Consider the following 17904-nt stretch of genomic DNA (forward strand, 5'->3'; position numbering starts at 1 on the left):
TGTTAGTTGCCAAAATTTGGTGCAACAGATAACACTACTACCTGCCAGTGAGCTGTTACACCATGTGGGAGACCAGGGTTCGATTCGCAGTCTGGGTGGCTATGTTGCGCCACACTAATAAGAGTCCTTGGGCAAGACTCCTAACGCTACATACTGGAGAAGAGTGTCAGCTAAATGCCATAAATGTAAATAACACAACCCTTAATAACTGCAAACTGAATATCAGGCAACACACCACTGAGCTTACAGTTATTTTATTGTAAATAACTTTGATACATTGGACTTTGCACTGCAAGTCCCACGTCAAGATACATATTCATATATATTTAACCTATTGGTTCGTAGTCTTTTGCTTACCCCAGGGTTTTCACAATTCACGACAGCAAAAGAAAAACGCTTACTTTGACATTCCTCTAACGGTCGGATCTGCAAGACGGGAATCAACATCGAGATCTAGCTGCCCAAACTGTGTAGCAGCCATACTGCATCTCACTCGATCCATTACTCACTGTTTGGAGGAGGTCAAATCGCTCTTAAGAAAGAGAGGGAGGGGAACAGAAGGGAAAACAAAAGCAGACTCTGATCGGTCAGAGCGTATGTGCCCGTGTGATGGGCACCTGTCACTCAAACCCTGAGCTAAACAAAGTCGTCGAGATGAGTGGAACTCCGCCCTCTGGCATTTACCTGCCCTGATTCCTGGGCCACAGCCCAGCCATGTGGGTCACTCCATATTTCAGCACTATTACACTTATTCTTTTCCCAAATCCCTCAAGATTGCATCGCTTGTATGCAGTGAAGAGGTACATCACCTTCTCAAGCCTTCAAAGTCTCTCACACCCCCCTCACACGTCTTCTCTCAACGTTCTACATCGGCTACTCAACAGGTCAGGTAACGTTAATACAGAATACTGGAAAACCCAGCAGAGACCAGGCATCAATTTCACGCCAGACAAAGTCAAATATCTGTCAATAATCAACATTGGGTTGACATCCAGCGTTAGACAGACGATGAATTTTGGTTACTTAACACCATGATCTTAACCCAACACCATACCAACGTGAGTGAATTTCACATAGTGTGGACGTCAACATTATGATGTTTAGCAGGCGTTGGGTTTTGGTCAGCACTCCTAATTACAACTAAACCTTGAAGATGTTGGCAAGTGGCATTTGGAAGACGTTGGATTTTGGTTTCTCCATGGTTAACACCATGACTTAAATTCAACAAAATTGCAATGTCTAACAGCGCTAGAATTTCACCTTGTGTAGACGTCAACACTGTGATGTTTAGCAGACGTTGGGTTTTGGTCACCACATCGCATGAACCCAACTAAATGTTGGTATTTTTCGTCCCGAAGACGCTTGGAAGACGTGGGATTTTGGTTACTAAACATCATCAAAATGTCAACGTCAGCTGTCGCCACCTTTCTACGTCAAACTGACGATGGCGTTAAACATTGTCCTGACGTTGACTTTTGGTCATCTGACGTCACAACCTACATTCAACCAGATAACAACATCTATCACTGCTGGTGGCCTGATTGGAATACCTATGGGAAACAGTCTCACTGATACGTGCCTCATTTGTTTTTAAGGGCCTTGTGGAAACCACCATCAATAATTGAAACAGTTTTCTGGGCGCAGCCTATCAGACTGAGGTGGAGCTTATGCTTTTTTTTTCTTTTTTTTTTTAAGTTTCTCATAAAAAAGTTTCTCTGATTGTTGACATTTTCTGCTTTGAGTTTGAATGAAGATATGAAATTTTGCCACTTCAATCAAATTTTGGACCACACAGCTCCAGATGTGTCTGGGGTTGTGGGTTTGATCCTCGCTCTTGTCTCTGTCTGTGAGGAGTTCCATGGTCTATGTTGTGTCTAGACCATGTTCTTCTGGGTTTCTCCCTACCTCCCAGTAACAAATGGTAGGTGAACCGTCTATGCTAAATTACGCCAAGGTGTGAGTGAACGGGCGTGCCTGGTACCCTGTGATGGACTGGCGACCTGTCTGGGGGTATTCCTGCCTTGCGTCCAATGATTCCAGGTAGGCTCCTGACTCACAGCGACCCAGACCAGGATGGATAAAGTCAAATCTTATCTAATCAGAAAGATGTGAGAGGAAACGTACAGAAGGCACAATGGTCTGATTAGTTCATTAATACTCTAAATATGAAATAATCATTTGCAGCCTTAAACCTCACCACTCTCATACTCTTCTCAATGACCAACACACACACAAAAACATGCATACACACACAAACAGGTTTCTACCTCACTCAAATCAGGGACAGGTTAAACCAGCAGAGTAGGAGTTCCACTCAGAAATGCACTAAAATGCTGTAAATCTCTGCAAAACCAGCTGCTTACAAGATTTCACTCTCTTTTTTTGTCTTCTTTTGGTGTCTAACGACGTCTCGTCTCATATTTCACATTCCAAAAGACATCAATCTATTTCAAATAGTCTAGAGTCCATATATAAAAATATATATTTATACATGAATATTTGCGTATATAAAAAGACAGCTGAGCCCTAGGATATAAATAAAAGGGTAAGAGATTTCACATTATGAAAAAAAAAGGTAAAATAGAAAAAACAAATTTGGTAAATACAACAACATTCATTTCACAAAAGTGCATCTGATGTTCAAAAACACTGTCAAGCTTAAGGCACACCATCTTTTCCATTTCCATAATCTCTTCCCCTTGAAATCCTAATGTGCTTTCCAAGCCTTACGAAATCTCCTTAGGAAAAACGAACCAGTTATTTGGCTTAGTCTGAGTTATAGTAGCTGCTTCTACAGCACTCTGAGGGTGCTCTCTACAGGCACAAACACGATGCAGTGTGGCCTAACTCTGGAAAAGGCACAAAGCAAAGTCCTGACCAACATTAAATATGTCTGAGAACTTCCTTATGTATAATTCTCAGGCACAATAAGATAGAGTTTCTCGCTAAAGCTACATACCCCGTCACAGAGAGCATTTAGTCAAAGGAAGAAAAAGCCTTTATGTGTGAAAAGGAAGCTGCCTGTAACAACAACAAGCAGGCGACAAATACCTCCATCCTTCTATTAACAAATGGGTAAGTAAGCCAGTGCTGTCGTGACTGACCTCAGAGAGATCAACAGAAGGCCTCTTTCAGACATACTACCTCTAGTGGCATGACCTGACGTGGCAGCAGGGCAAACAGAGTTTTTCCAAATGCAAATGTTGGCTTTCAAAGAAGAGGACAGTAGGGATACACGGGTTGTGGCTGGGGGCTTCAAGTAGGCCGAAGCTAGAAGGCTGTGGCAGTTTGTGTGTGAGGGTGGGAGGAAGTGGGAAGGAATATTAAATTATAAATATTTATTCCTTTTCCAACATTAATAAATAGCTTTAATTACTTATATGACCAAATCATCTCCTGTCATTCGTCATTTTCATGCCAACATAAAAAAAAACACATAATTACAGGCAGATACTTAAAAAGTCCACTATTTCACCGGACACTGTTCAGTCCGCCTGTTGTGTCTGACAGGCTATACCTGTGTGTGTGTGTGTGATTGATTAGATTACTAATTTGAATCTCGCTGCTTTTGGATGTTTTAGAATATCTGGTCCACTTGGTTCCACCGAAACTACAGAATTTTTACCTGGAAAATAATCTGTTTATTTACAATTGTGGCATTTAGGCATTTTTACACTGTGGTGGGAAGCATTTGACCAATGGTTGATGCAGATGCAGGTAAATTCACACCAGGTGTGGTGGTGAGAAGGCAGGGCTTAAAGACATATGTTTAAAGTTGTAAGAACATGCAGCGACTGCAGGTGTAAAATCAGCCCAACATTTACAAAATTTGGAAATCTCTGTAGGACAGATTTTTTTAGATGCCAGAAAGTGGACGTTCGGTCATCCTATCTGATCATTAAATTGATTATTCTGTTTAATAAATGCACAGCACAAAATCTCTCACTAGTGTTTCATAGGTTTTTGAGTGTGTTTTAAAAAAAGACAACTAGACTGCAAAACTCTAGATGCCGCATCTCTTCTGGGACACAAGTTGCATTCAAGCTAAAACCTTGCATCTCAATTTGTGCTGTTGTGTCAAAATTTCTTGATGAATGGACCAGTAGAAGTGCTCCAACAGTGACGATATGTATGAATGCTCTAGTCTCCAGGTTGCTAATGTAGAGGCAGTATGTATGAAACAGGCCTTGCAGTCAAATGAATTTTGCTAAGAAACTAGCACAACCAAAAAACTACACAGACATAAAACTCTTCATCCCTCCAAACCGTAAGATGCAACAAAACCGGCAGCTTATGAAGACGCTCCAGGTAACACAAAAGGTCATAGAGTCCACACCACCTTCTGTAACAGAGACCATTTGCTTTCTAATTTGGACAGACTGCAAAGAACAACCGTTTGCAATGTATGACCTTTTGTTGCCTGTGTGCCGTGTACAATTCCACGGCAGTCAAAGGGTCAGCAAACTGCACTAACCTTGTGCTTAAGATCTACAGATCTAGCAGCTTGGGTTCAAAAGGCACAGCTGGTAATTTAAAAAGCAGAGTCCACTAAACAGCAGCTCTGATGACCTGGTAATTTCCTGAAATTTGCTGTACCTGCTACAGCACTCAGGTGTCCTTTGGCACCCCCTGCTGTTGGAGCGAATACTGAAAGACTGCCCTCTACAGCCAGACTTGAGAACTGAATTACTACTGACTGGACGGTGGTAGGAGACACATGCTAGGCCGCCTCTGTCGTTGTGGTTTATGATCATTACTCAAGTAAGTCTTTGGACTGGGCAGCTCGGCGTACAAGAGAGTTCTTGGCTTCAAAGTGGCTCTGGTGCAAGTGTCCAGCTTTAGGCGTCTTAAGCCTGGACAGCGATCAGAGTGGGTCCCTCAGCAGAGGATCTGTGAGAAGGGGTGTCTGAGCAGCTCCTCTGCACTAGGTCTGTGCTTGGCCTCCACAAAGATGCGGCGAATGAAGTCCCGTGTCTGCTCTGAGGTGTGTGAGGGCAGCATGGGGTTAGTGGGCTGAGTGGCTATTTTAAAGATGGCTGCCATGGCCTCGTATTCTGCCCAGGGGGGCTTCTCCGTCAGCATCTCCACCACAGTACAGCCAAGGCTCCTTGAAGCAAAACACAGACAACAAAACACACACAAATGCATTAATAACATACACTGTAAAAGCAAATCAGTCAGACGATCTCCTAACTCACATTTCTTTACTTCTGCATCTTATTGATACGTATTGAGTTGAGCCTCAGAAACATTAGTAAATGAGCTGCAGCTGAAACTGATTAGATACTATGTAAGATGTTTAGTCTGTGGCTCCTCCAACTCTACTTGTCTACTTGCTGTTTATTCTCATCTGCAAGTTAGAACTCCCCCATCACATAGAGGCTGCCCTTCCTATTTCCAGACCCCTGACCACGGACAGCTGCAGTGTGGATGGAAGTCTCTTGACAGGCAGGCAGTTAGACAGTCACTCCACTCTAGAGCTATAAAGCCATGTACATTTCTGTGTCTATGAAAAAAGGGGTAGATAAATTTATTCATATTCTTTTCTCTCAATTTGGTATTACCAAGAACCCCCCTGTTTGTAGCTCCCCCTAGCACTGTGCTCGCCAACACCAGGAGATTATAAGGACTTAACACATGCAACGCCAGCCACCAGCGGGTCCCCAGCTCCACCGCACCAGATAACTCATGCCTGTGCCAGTCAACATTGCTTAAGAGTGACGAGGGGAGAGAGCGGCATGGCTCGGGCCATAGTGGTAGCGCATCAGACCACTGAGCCACTCAGAGCCCTCACAGCTTTAGAGAGGCCCTGCGGTCTAACTGCTGCTCATCAAGAGCTCAGAGCTCCACTGTCAAAAGCGTTCCAGTCTGAGGATGTTGCGTGATAGTGGGACTTCTAACATGCTGATGGGAACATACAGTAAATAAACCGAGGGTGAAGAGCCATAGACGAAACCTCTGACACAGGATCAGTTTCAGGTGCAGCTCATTTATCAGTGTTTTTGAGGCTCAACTCAATATGTATTGTTGAGTAAACTGAGATGCAGAAGGTAGGAGAACTTCTGACTAAACTAAGTTGAGTTAACTCAGAAAACGCTCTGTAATCAGTTGCTTTATCATGTTTTCAGCAGTCATAAAAGATTTATACAGGTGTCATGAAGCCTTATATAAACTGTTCCTTGGTGAAATGTTGAACTAATCACCTTGGATTTCAGTCAGCAAGACGCAAACAAACAGATCAATCCGTCATGGGTTCATTATAAGTCCAGTTATGCTTTCTTTACTGAGGTGAAACACAGTACAATGGCAGACAAAGCTGCTCGTACACACACACACACACACACACACACATATATATAGCAGATCCACCGGGCCTATCAAATAGCGGTCTATTTGAGCGTGGAGGCTGCACAGGAATGTTTTGGTGGAAACTTTCCCCTGTAGAGCTGTTGACAATTAACGGGTGTTTTTGCTGGCTGCTGCACTGAGCGCTAAACAGCATGAGAGAAAGAGATCCGTGTATGTCTGTGCTCTAGAGAGAGTGTGTATGTGTGTTTGTCAAGATGGGCGTACGTGTCCGTGTGTGCAAGAGTGCTAAAGGATGAGAGAACCGACAGGCCTCTTCTAGAAACGCTTCAACTATCTCTCCCCACAAAGATCCCTCGGGATTTCAAAACCTCGGAACATTCCGGACCACTGTCATGAGTCGACCGGGTGGCTCTAGGCCAATTATTTTCCCTCGCCTGATGGGACAGTGTCCAATCAAGTTGCAAAAGGGGAATCCCTGGACAGCAGGTAAGCTCCTCCTACTTCAGCAGAGTTTATGGTTCTGTCGTTAATGCTTTAGTCCTTAAAAATAGCCCCATTTCCCTCTTTAAAATAGTTTTTCCACTTTAGGAATCTTTATTTGGCTTTACTATACCTTTGAACCTTTAACAATGTCTCTTTTTCTCTCCAAATGTTCTGCCCTCCCTTTTCCGCTTTAGTTCTCACAGTTATGCTGGCTGAGTTATTCCATCAGATCAGGCTCATAACTATAATGAATTCACTCATTCAGCTCAAGCCCGTAAGTCATTTTCATTCCTTTCTCAGGCAGATAAGTGGAATTTTCTCTCAGTGTCTCACTCTTACCGTATCAAAGACACACTTGTATGAGCAAACTCTGCTTCTTCACCCTTTATGGTATGGTATTTTAAAATTTCAAACCATTACGGTTTAACTAAATTACTTGCTCATAATTCATCCTCAGTAAATTAAAATACAGCATTTCAAAAAAGCACTACTGAAGCTTTACCAGACGAGGCTGTTTAATGTCATTTGTGGGATCTGATTGACTGCCAGCCCAGATTCACATCAGTCTTAACTAAAACAGTATTACAGTTATTCCATATGACTGATGGAGCTCTGGTTTCAGCCAATTACAGAAGGCCGTTCACTCCACAGTTATCATCATTACTCTGGAAAAAAAAAACATAACACGTACTGCAAAGCCAGACAAGCAAAGCGAATACAACGTGAACCGAGGAAAGGTCTTAACTGGTCAGTTAAAACTCTGGACTTACCAGACGTCAGCTTTGCGGCCATAACCGTCCCCGCTAATGACCTCCGGACTCATCCAGTAGGGAGTCCCAGTCACAGAGCGGACGCCCGTACTGGACATACAGATGGTCTGCAGACGCTTGCTGGCCCCAAAGTCTCCGAGTTTCACATTCCCTGCAGAATCTCTCAGGATGTTGGCGCCTAAACACAACACACCACATATCAGAACATGAGAGGGAGGATAACGTGAGCATGGAGTCTGGGTCTTCATTCTACCAGATTTTATTATTAAATTGCAGACACTAACTAAGAGGCTTATAAACTGCTACTGTAGTCTTTCAGCAGGAAACAGGATGTTAATACTGTACATGGATTACATATGGTCAAGAGGCCACATGGGTATTCCTGTACCTTTGATGTCTCTATGGACAATCATGTTGCTGTGCAGGTAGGACATGCCCTCCAGGATCTGTCTGGTGTACTTGCGGGTCACGTTTTCCGTCAGGGCCCCGTACGCCTTCAACTGGTCTTTGACTGAGCCCTGGATAGAGAGGTGTGGTCACAAACATGACAACATACATATCAAGCCAAAACTAGCTACATTCAATAAAAGGTTTTAAATCCTGCATGGCCTCACTAAAGGAATCTCTTAAGAAGACAATCATTTACAAGTCTAAAAATGACACATCTGTGCTTCGCTACTCTCCTCGCCTAGTTTGCAATGTGCGAATGCTTTTTCAGAAACTATTACAGAATAAGAACAGCATGGTGCTACTTTTATACACTGAGAGACAACACAACAGCACAAAAAGGCCCTAATTCCACAGAGTGATCCATTTTACTAAAATCAAAGAGGCAACTACTCTGACTTTGATGTTAAATGACAGAAAACCAAAAGATTTAGAGACAGAGTGAGAGAGATCATCATGTGAAAAAATAGGACACCCCTTGAAAACCTCTGTCCTGTCTTAATCGCAGCCACTATGTAGCAGCACACAATGCATTCTATGCCCACAGGCTATATATACAGGCATGGGAAAGATTAGGACACCCTAAAGGACACTGTTGTCTTTTTTTAAGATTTTTACACATCTGGACATTTGCTCTTTACTTAACCAATACTGAGAGATGGAAGCAATATAACTAAACACATATAGCTGAAGAAGTGTCTTTAATAATAAATATGTCATATATGTAATGAATAGAAATGTAATTAATGCATTACAATCAATTCATTCTTCTTGTGAGGAAATAAATAGGACATCTGTGTAAAATTAGAATCAGACATAGCTAATTAGATGGTTAGAGTGGATTCTGGAGTCTGTCTTATTTAATCCTCAGACATTTAGTCTGTTTTGCTCTTAATGGTTGAAGTGAGTGGTGAAGATCACCATGGTCAGATCCAAAGAGCTCTCTGAGGGCCTTCAGAAAGAAGGCTGTAGATGCAGAAGAGTCCTCAAAATCCTCCTCTCTAATAATGTTCTTGTGTGCTGCACCTTATTCTAATTTTAGATATTTTAAGTAGTAATAAATGTGGGGATTTTCTAACTTCTTTATAACTTAAAAAAAAAAAAAGACATTGGTATAGTTTTATATGTTTAGTTATATTACCTCTGTGTCTCAATACTGTTCAAATGAAGATCAAATCTCCATATGTTTAAATTTGTTCTCATTGGGTAAGCAGAACTTACCCCAGGCATGTACTCCATGAAGATGGTGAGGGTTTTCTCATTGTGGTCTCTAAGACAGCCATAGTACTGCACAATGCGCTCATGGTGAAGATTCTTCAACAGCTGAATCTCACACTCCAGAGTGCTGACCTCCTGCAGGGAGACAGCAGGAGAAAAGGAAGAGTCAGTGGACTTCAGCAGAGAACAGAAACGTCCTAGAGTTCAGACTCAGGCTTTTGAGGGAAGAGGGGAGCAAGTTCAGAGCATGGTGCACGAGTGGCCAAGTGGATAAAAGGAAGAAAAACACCAAACAAAAAGCAACACTGGAACACACACCAAGTACACACCTGGAGTCATTACACAATTCTTGTGTATTAATGGGAAAACGCCGACCTGGATGAGTATCTTTGTCTCTGTGGGTGTGCACATGAGGGGACCTTTTAATTGAAGTGAACTCTACTTCATTTACACAGTAACTCCCAGTCCCAACCCCCCGCTCACAAACACACACACTCTCGCAGAGATACAGGAAGTGACAGTGCATGTTTTTGCAGTGGCAGACAGGAAAAGATTTAAGAGAGTGGGGGGAGCAAACAAGAGAGTGACATGGACAGAGCAAACCCGAAAGAACAAAGAACAGAGCAGAAAAGTTCTAGCAGGCTCACAGCCTCCGTTCATAGTCCAAAAGTAAAAAACAGTAAAAACAGTTATATACAACAGCTGTTTCCAATGACCCTTAACTCATAAACTACGTAAAAGTACCTACCAGCTGGCCGAAAATACAGTGTGTGCAGAATTATTAGGCAAGTTGTATTTGAGAGGATTCTTTTTATTACTGAACAACAACTATGTTCTCAGTCAACCCAAAAGACTCATAAATATCAACGCTTAATATTTTTGGAAGTTGGAGTGGGTTTTTTTAGATTTGTCTATCTTAGGAGGATATCTGTCTGTGCAGGTAACCATTACTGTGCAGAATTATTAGGCAACTTAATAAAAAATATATTCCAATCTCACCAATATAACACAAAATTTAGAAATAAACATTTCTGACATTCAAAAAACAAAACCACAAACAAATCAGTGACCAATATAGCCACCTTTCTTTACAATGACACTCAAAAGCTTTCCATCCATAGATTCTGTCAGGTGCTTGATCTGTTTACGATCAATGTTGTGTGCAGCAGAAACCACCGCCTCCCAGACACTGTTCAGAGAGGTGTACTGTTTTCCTCCCTGTAGATCTCACATTTTATGAGGGACCACAGGTTCTCTATGGGGTTCAGATCAGATGAACAAGGGGGCCATGTCATCATTTTCTCTTCTTTTAGACCCTTACTGGCCAGCCACGCTGTGGAGTATTTGGATGCATGTGATGGAGCATTGTCCTGCATGAAAATCCTGTTTTTCTTGAACGATACAGACTTCTTTCTGTACCACTGCTTGAAGAAGGTGTCTTCCAGAAACTGGCAGTAGGTCTGGGAGTTGAGCTTCACTCCATCCTCAACCAGAAAAGGTCCCACAAGTTCATCTTTGATGATACCAGCCCATACCAGTACCCCACCTCCACCTTGCTGGCGTCTGAGTCGGAGTGGAGATCTCTGCCCTTTACTGATCCAGCCTCGAGCCCATCCATCTGCCCCATCAAGAGTCACTCGCATTTCATCAGTTCTTAAAATCTTAGAAAAATCAGTCTTAAGATATTTCTTGGCCCAGTCTGGACGTTTTATCTTATGTTTCTTGTTCAAAGGTGGCCGTTTTTCAGCCTTCCTTACCTTGGCCATGTCCCTGAGTATCGCACATCTTGTGCTTTTTGATACTCCAGTAACGTTGCAGCTCTGAAATATGGCAAAACTGGTGGCAAATGGCATCTTGGCAGCTTCACGCTTGATTTTCCTCGATTCATGGGCAGTTATTTTCAGTTATTTTGCCCCTTTTTTTTCCCAACACGTTTCTTGTGACCCTGTTGGCTATTTGCCATGAAACGCTTGATTGTTCGGTGATCACGCTTCAAAAGTTTGGCAATTTCAAGACTGCTGCATCCCTCTGCAAGACATCTCACAATTTTTGACTTTTCAGAGTCCGTCAAATCTCTCTTCTGACCCATTTTGCCAAAGGAAAGGAAGTTGCCTAATAATTAAGCACACCTTCTATTGGGTGTTGATGTCATTAGACCACACCCCTTCTCATTACAGAGATGCACATCACCTGATTTACTTGATTGGTAGTTGGCTTTCAAGCCTATAGAGCTTGGAGTAGGACAACATGTATAAAAAGGATGATGTGATCAAAATACTCTGCCTAATAATTTTGCACACAGTGTATATATTGTATCCAGGTGTTCAGTATCTAGCCCCGCCCCTCTTCTCATCGTTACCAGGTGTTCATTGTTCTTTGAAGCTGTTTTCATGTATGAATTCTGGAAATATCGTCTGGAGATTCGGGCCTGGGCACTTTCCACTGTTGCCCTTTCACACAGCCAGCATACAGCCTGAGACACTCTGTGTCCGAAGTGTTTTCACTACTACAGGAAGTGTTTCGCATGGTATTGGCAAGGGTCGGTGTAATATCTGCTGCGTATGATTTCTCCCATGCCTTTACAGATGTGTTCCTGGGCCTGTTTGGTTGCTTTTGCTGTTTGGTTCGATAAAGCAAGTCTAGCGTTTCTATCCAGACCCCTCGCAAACTGTGACTGGGTGCAGGTTGACCTGAATCTAATCTAATTCTGCACACAGTGTTTGTGTGTACACATGTTTTTATTCCATTTGTCCCTCACGTGGACGGTGCCAGACCTCATGGGAACATTTTACAGGGCCTTCTTGAAAACAATGCATTTTAAGCTTGGGGCTAATGGAAAAATAGCCTGCAGAGGGACGGTATATCTATATATACACACATATCTACAGCACTGTGCAGCACCTCAGCACATCATTTAATAAGCACCTATCTCAGCAATGAGAGATTTTACTGTACTTTACTGTAATCACATCAAAACAGGTAATCATAAATCCAGTAAAAAGGACCAAGAGCTTCTCGTTCTGAAGAAAGTAGTGAGATCTCGTGAGTGAGCTAGTCTGAAGAACAGAGCTTGGTTCCTCCAGGTTTCTCCTGGACGCCCCCTAGTCCAGCCAGCACAGCGTGAATGTGTTTAATTCCAGCAGCAGCAGCAGCAGCAGCTCACCTGATTTACCATCATTAAGCCCTGATTTACCACCAAACCAGGTGTTGGAGGAGAACTCTAAATAATAAAAACCACGACTTTCTGTAGGAATGTCATTAGTGTTTATTCTAATATCAGTGTTTTACTGAGCAAATAAACACTTACTGCCCAGATAAGCAGCTTTTCACTGGGTACTAAAACCTTTGCACGTTATCAATATATCTCGTGGTATCTCCAAAAATGGTGTCTTTATAGGAAAAGGCAAAAATGTCTTCAACTTTGATTGGAAGTAAACGTAAAATAAGTAGCAGCTACAGGATTCGAACAGTGGAGAAAACTGGACAAAAATTGACAAAAATGGAGATACATGTTTGTCATTGGACAGCAGTGATATGTGTGTGTGTGTGTGTGTGTGTGTGTGTGTGTGTGTGTTTATAAGAGTCATACCTTGCTGGTCTCTGGGCTTGCAGGGTCAAACTGGACCTGTTTGGCAGCCAGTTCCCGGCCTGTGTCCACATCGTAGCACAGGTACACTCTACCGAATGCTCCCTGCCCCAACAGTTTTCCCCTCCGCCATGTCACTGGTGCCGTGGGGGCTGGACACACACACACACAAACACACACACACACACACACACACACACACACACACACACACACACATTTGAGATAAACACACAGTAGACACAAACAATAAACAATGAAATTACATTAATCCCAGCCACTATGTAGCAGAACATGATACGTATTATGCCCACTACAAGCTATTTATCTACAGTGAAAAAGTTAGGACACCCTATAAAAACCTTATCTTATCTTAGGACACCCTGTCTAACCTTGTCTTATTAAATATATTTAAATATCTGGACATTTGATATTCATTTAAACAAGATTGAGAGATGGGGGTAAAATAAGTAAACACATACAAATAAGGAAATCAGGGTTATAAAATGTAATTAATAGAAATCCAATTTTCCTGTGAGGAAAAAGTTAGAACACCCCCACATTTATTACTACTCCAAAGGTGTAGAATCAGAATCATTTGCTGCAGATTGTAGGTGCAAGTATTGCAGAGAAGAACATACATGGGAGTAAATTGGACAACACAATTACTAACATAATATTTGCACAATCTGCCTAAACTACTGTCTGTGCAATCCTGTGGGTAATATCTAAGCCACATCACTTTGAGCATTAAATATAAATAACAATTAAAATTGAAAATTAAATATATGACATGTATTTGTTTCAATAGGATTCTCTTACACTTGTGAGGAACTGGGCGGTCCTGTGGACGGAGCCTGGACTGTGCATCCACAAGCTGCCAGGTGCCCAGACTCTCCTCGCTGCCGTTGAGAGATCGACGAGAAGGCACTAGTGTAAACAGGTTCCCCTGGGGGCGCCGAATCCGTGGAAACGTACGCCGTCCTAAGAACGGTTAAAAAGGGATTAGAAAGTGCTAATTAAGTTAGACACACAAGACTTTGTCTTTCCACTTGTGTGTGGGTGCCGCCTCTTACCCTCACTGTGGTCTTTGTGATGCAGGGAGACATGGTATCTCCGTGGGTATGTTCCTCCTTTCCCAACAACCTTGTCATATACATGATTTTCACGGTCTGAGAGATAAGAAAAAGGGAAAAAACTGAGATCTAAAGCGCTTAGTATAATATAGGGCTGCATGATATCGACAAAAGTATTGGGACACCGACTTATTTATTGTTCTCTTCTGAAATCAAGGGTATTAAAAAGAGTTTCTCCTGCTTTTCTTGGAGTAACTGTCTCTACTCTTCAGAGAAGAAGGTTTTCTACTAGATTTTGGAGACATGGAGGCATTTGATTGCAATAGAGGCATTTGCTGGAGGCATTTGATTGCATTCAGTGACAAGAGCGTTAGTGTGGTCAGGATGTTGGATGATCACGTACCAAGTAGTACTACATGGAGCACCATCATACCAGAGAACACAGTTCTACCACTCCACAGCTCAAAGCTGGGGGGCTTTATATTCATATAGCCCACACCCGGCATTACGCATGGTGCCAATAGGTTCTCTCTTCCAGAGAGTCCTATTCTATTGGTAGTACTTCTCTACAGGCACTAGACGAGCGGTGTGTGTGTGTGCATTTGCACGTATTTGTCAGCAATGAGTACAAGAGGTGTCCACAAATATTTGGACATATAGTATAGCAGCAATGTGACCGTAGTGCTACATACTGCAGCAACACTACTTACAATTACTCTTATTGGATTACATGAATCACATAAATGTGAATTAGCAGTCAATTAGTCAACTCTGCATTTATGCACCCACCTGCACAGTCCTGTCTGTTGTCAGGATAACTCCTGGCTCTGTGCATACGAGATTTCCTGAGGGAGGGACTACAGGAGGGAAAGAAACCAAGAGATAAATCCATCTATCATTGTTTAATGCAGAACAATGTATGTGTGATTGTAGGATACTCTAACCTGTCTGAGTTGCTATCGAGTGACTGGCAGCTCCCAGACACAGAGTTTTCTGCACTGCTCCATGGGTCCAGGACCTAAAATCAGAGATAGCAGTGCATTTCAATGTAAGCCTTAATTTATGTCAGCACACTGCCGCACATCTTATGAAATGTGCCCTATGATGCATATGAACCATATAAAATCAGTGTCACATAAAATGGACCAATAGAAACTTTAAACATCCACTGAAAGTTAAGAAGGTTCTTCCTTCTCCTGTAAAGTTGCCAGTTTGAAGACGTGTGTGTGTGCTTGTGTGTCCATGGTCACTTACTAACTGGTCGCTGGTCTCAGGTATGAACTCCCCCTCACTGTTAATGCTGGTATAGGATCCTTGGCGCGCAATTCGTTGCTGTCGCTCTGGTACATAGCCAGGGGGCGGAGAGCTCCGCCCAGTGTTCTGAGAGCCTGAAAGAGCAGAGGCGAAGATATGTTACAGATCAATCAATCCCAGAGGGGTTAGGCCTGTCACGATTATTACAAAATTACCTGATTGCCGTTTTACGAGAATGTAAACTTGGTGTGTTTTCATTAAATGGGTATAAGCAAATACGTTTAAATGAACAAAATCAGGAAACAGTGATTCATGGAGCTCAAGAGGTTTCTGTTGTCAATACAAACTACTTAGTATCAACAGACAGATAACCAGGCAGTTTGTCCAGTGTAGGATTTTACTACAACCTCTTTCCACATGCCTGACAGTGGCGATTCTGCTGGCAAAACTGAGTAAAATTGGTGAGAGGAGGCTTCGTTCTTGTTGGATACACTTAGTTTCTTTTTATTTAAAGACTTTATTTTGCGATACACAATATTTATCACAATACATGTAAATCACAGACTAAAAACAGTAGCGACAGATTCTTATAAACTACTATTCAGATCCTCTCCCGTACTGAATACAGTGATTTATACTCTACATCTGCTGCTCTTCATCTAATTAAACCAGTCTAATTACACTGTTAGTAATGAAACCTGCAGCTGATCAGTGTTTATTAATCACTAACAGTCTCCTCCATATGCTTCGAAATTTCACATGGAGGGTGGGGGGGGGGTATTGCACATTGTATTTTTACATTGAGGGATCTCTGTTCCCTGAACATGTGTGTGTAGTTTAAGTGTGTGTGTATCGTCATATTGCCCAGCTCTAATTACAAGTGATGTTACGAATGTCTTTCTTACATAACATTCATTACATCTGACATTCTGACACCTCGTCTATCCCAAACACCAAAAACACCTAGAAACCCAGGAAACTAAGCTGCTGTACATCCTTGGAACTACAGGTCCTCACTATGATCTTGCTACCCCCTTCACCTCGTTCAGTCCCTTGACTACCTCAACTCCTTCCTGGCTGGTCTTCCAATATGTACCATCAGGCCCTTGTAACTAGAATGTTGTTAATGTTTCAATGTTCAGCTATGTATCTCCTCTGATGCCTTCTCACAGCTGCCCATCGGATTCACCGACGCCGGTCCTTTGTAAAATTACTCACATCCTAATAGGGCTTAAGTCGATTAGTCATTGCACCAACAATACTCACAGTCCACTTAAAGGTGTAAAAACAACAAATCTCAGCATTTTTACCAGGAATTAATAATAAAAAACACAATCTGATCCTTCCAACAGTCGCCTGGACGAGCGTCTAATATCAGCACATTGAATGTTTTCTGCTTACGCCATCTGGAAACATCTAGCGGACCACACAGAATCCAGATCCACTGTTCTCAGAACAATATCATTATGCCTGACTGCTCTATGGACTCTAACTGTACTTAACCATGAAGGCCACGTCTGGAGAGGCGTTCTGCTGACCAGCTGAAGTATGATGTAATAAATCAGTATTCAGTGAAAGAGCTGAAACGGAGCTCGCAGCGCCGGCATGAGCACGAAAACAGTCTGCGAGTCTGTGGAACAGATCCACCGGGACAGGAGCAGAACTCGGCTATCAGAGAACAGAGACGCTGAATCATTACGCCGAGCACAACTATAAACAAACGGCCCTTTCCTCCAGACACCGACCCTCTAACAAGTCCTGCTTCTCTCCAGGCCTCACAAGCAGAAACCACCTCCCCGTCCCCCCCTAAACACACACACACACACACACACACACACACAAAAAAAATCTCTAAACGAGGCCACTGGCTCAACACACTAATAGTGTCTCGCAATCTGATTGGTTAGATGCCAGCAGGCCATTGTGCAGTGGCTAGTGATGGTGGACAGGAAAAGGAAGAGGACCCAGTGCTCATGGAGGAAGTTTGAGGAACAACAGACAGAGAGAGGAAGAGAGAGAGAGAACGAGAGAGAGAGTGAGCGAGAGAGAGAGAGAAGAACAGAAAGAAAAAGAAAAATAAAACAGAAAAGGAAAGAAGAGAGAGACAGAGAGGGAGAGAGAGAGAGAGAGAGAGAGAGAGAGAGAGAGAGAGATAAACGGTAAACGGCGGAGGGGAAAAAGGAACAGAAAGAAACGAGCAGAGTCAGGTGGAGCTCAGGCATTAGAAATTAGGCATTAGAGAGAGTCGTGACACAATATCAGAGAGTAATGCGAGCATCTTCCTGTTCCTCTAATTCCTCGTTACTCTTTCCTCTTTTAGCTGCTTGCGTACACGGCGCTCTAATGTCAACATGAGCCAGCGGAGAAAAACAGTACAAAACAGCAGCAGGCTTCATCTGCAGTGACCCAGGACATCAGCTGCACCTTGTGTTTGACCCCCTTTATTTTGGATAAAGTGTCAGTGTCAATTTTTCAGCATTTCGGCATATTTAAAATCCTCAGATCCAGTCGAGTCATTCAGAGCGGTTTGGTGTGAAGTGAGCTGTTCCAGAAAGTCAGAATTCACGATGGTGGAGCCAGAAAGGGACCAGACCTCTGAAGGAACTGTTTTAAGAAACCTTCCTCTCAGCCCATTCATGGTTAAAGGGAGCTGGGATACAAAACAGCACTCAACAGAATTTGGATTTATCACTATTTCACCATCATAAACATTGCATATATAACTCTGAAGGTGTGTGGAGGTGCACTGGTGGGTTTGGAT

General features: G+C 42.7%; 1 protein-coding gene across 2 annotated transcripts in view; it reads right to left on the reverse strand.

Annotated features, from left to right (window-relative positions):
• Positions 1 to 238: 238 nt before the first annotated feature.
• map3k3 (mitogen-activated protein kinase kinase kinase 3) overlaps positions 239 to 17904 on the reverse strand; it is a 38203-nt gene continuing 20537 nt past the window's right edge. For both annotated transcript variants that reach the window (XM_072693281.1, XM_072693282.1), the window contains 10 exons: positions 15144 to 15277; positions 14834 to 14907; positions 14679 to 14746; positions 13890 to 13985; positions 13636 to 13797; positions 12817 to 12965; positions 9231 to 9362; positions 7951 to 8080; positions 7563 to 7740; positions 239 to 5107 (listed from right to left, as the gene is read on the reverse strand). In XM_072693281.1, the coding sequence (XP_072549382.1) occupies positions 4879 to 5107; positions 7563 to 7740; positions 7951 to 8080; positions 9231 to 9362; positions 12817 to 12965; positions 13636 to 13797; positions 13890 to 13985; positions 14679 to 14746; positions 14834 to 14907; positions 15144 to 15277 (1352 nt within the window). In that variant the 3' untranslated portion in view covers positions 239 to 4878. The remainder of the gene's footprint in view (positions 5108 to 7562; positions 7741 to 7950; positions 8081 to 9230; positions 9363 to 12816; positions 12966 to 13635; positions 13798 to 13889; positions 13986 to 14678; positions 14747 to 14833; positions 14908 to 15143; positions 15278 to 17904) is intronic.

Source organism: Salminus brasiliensis, chromosome 12 (genome assembly GCF_030463535.1).
Source record: "Salminus brasiliensis chromosome 12, fSalBra1.hap2, whole genome shotgun sequence".
Lineage (NCBI taxonomy): Eukaryota > Metazoa > Chordata > Actinopteri > Characiformes > Bryconidae > Salminus > Salminus brasiliensis.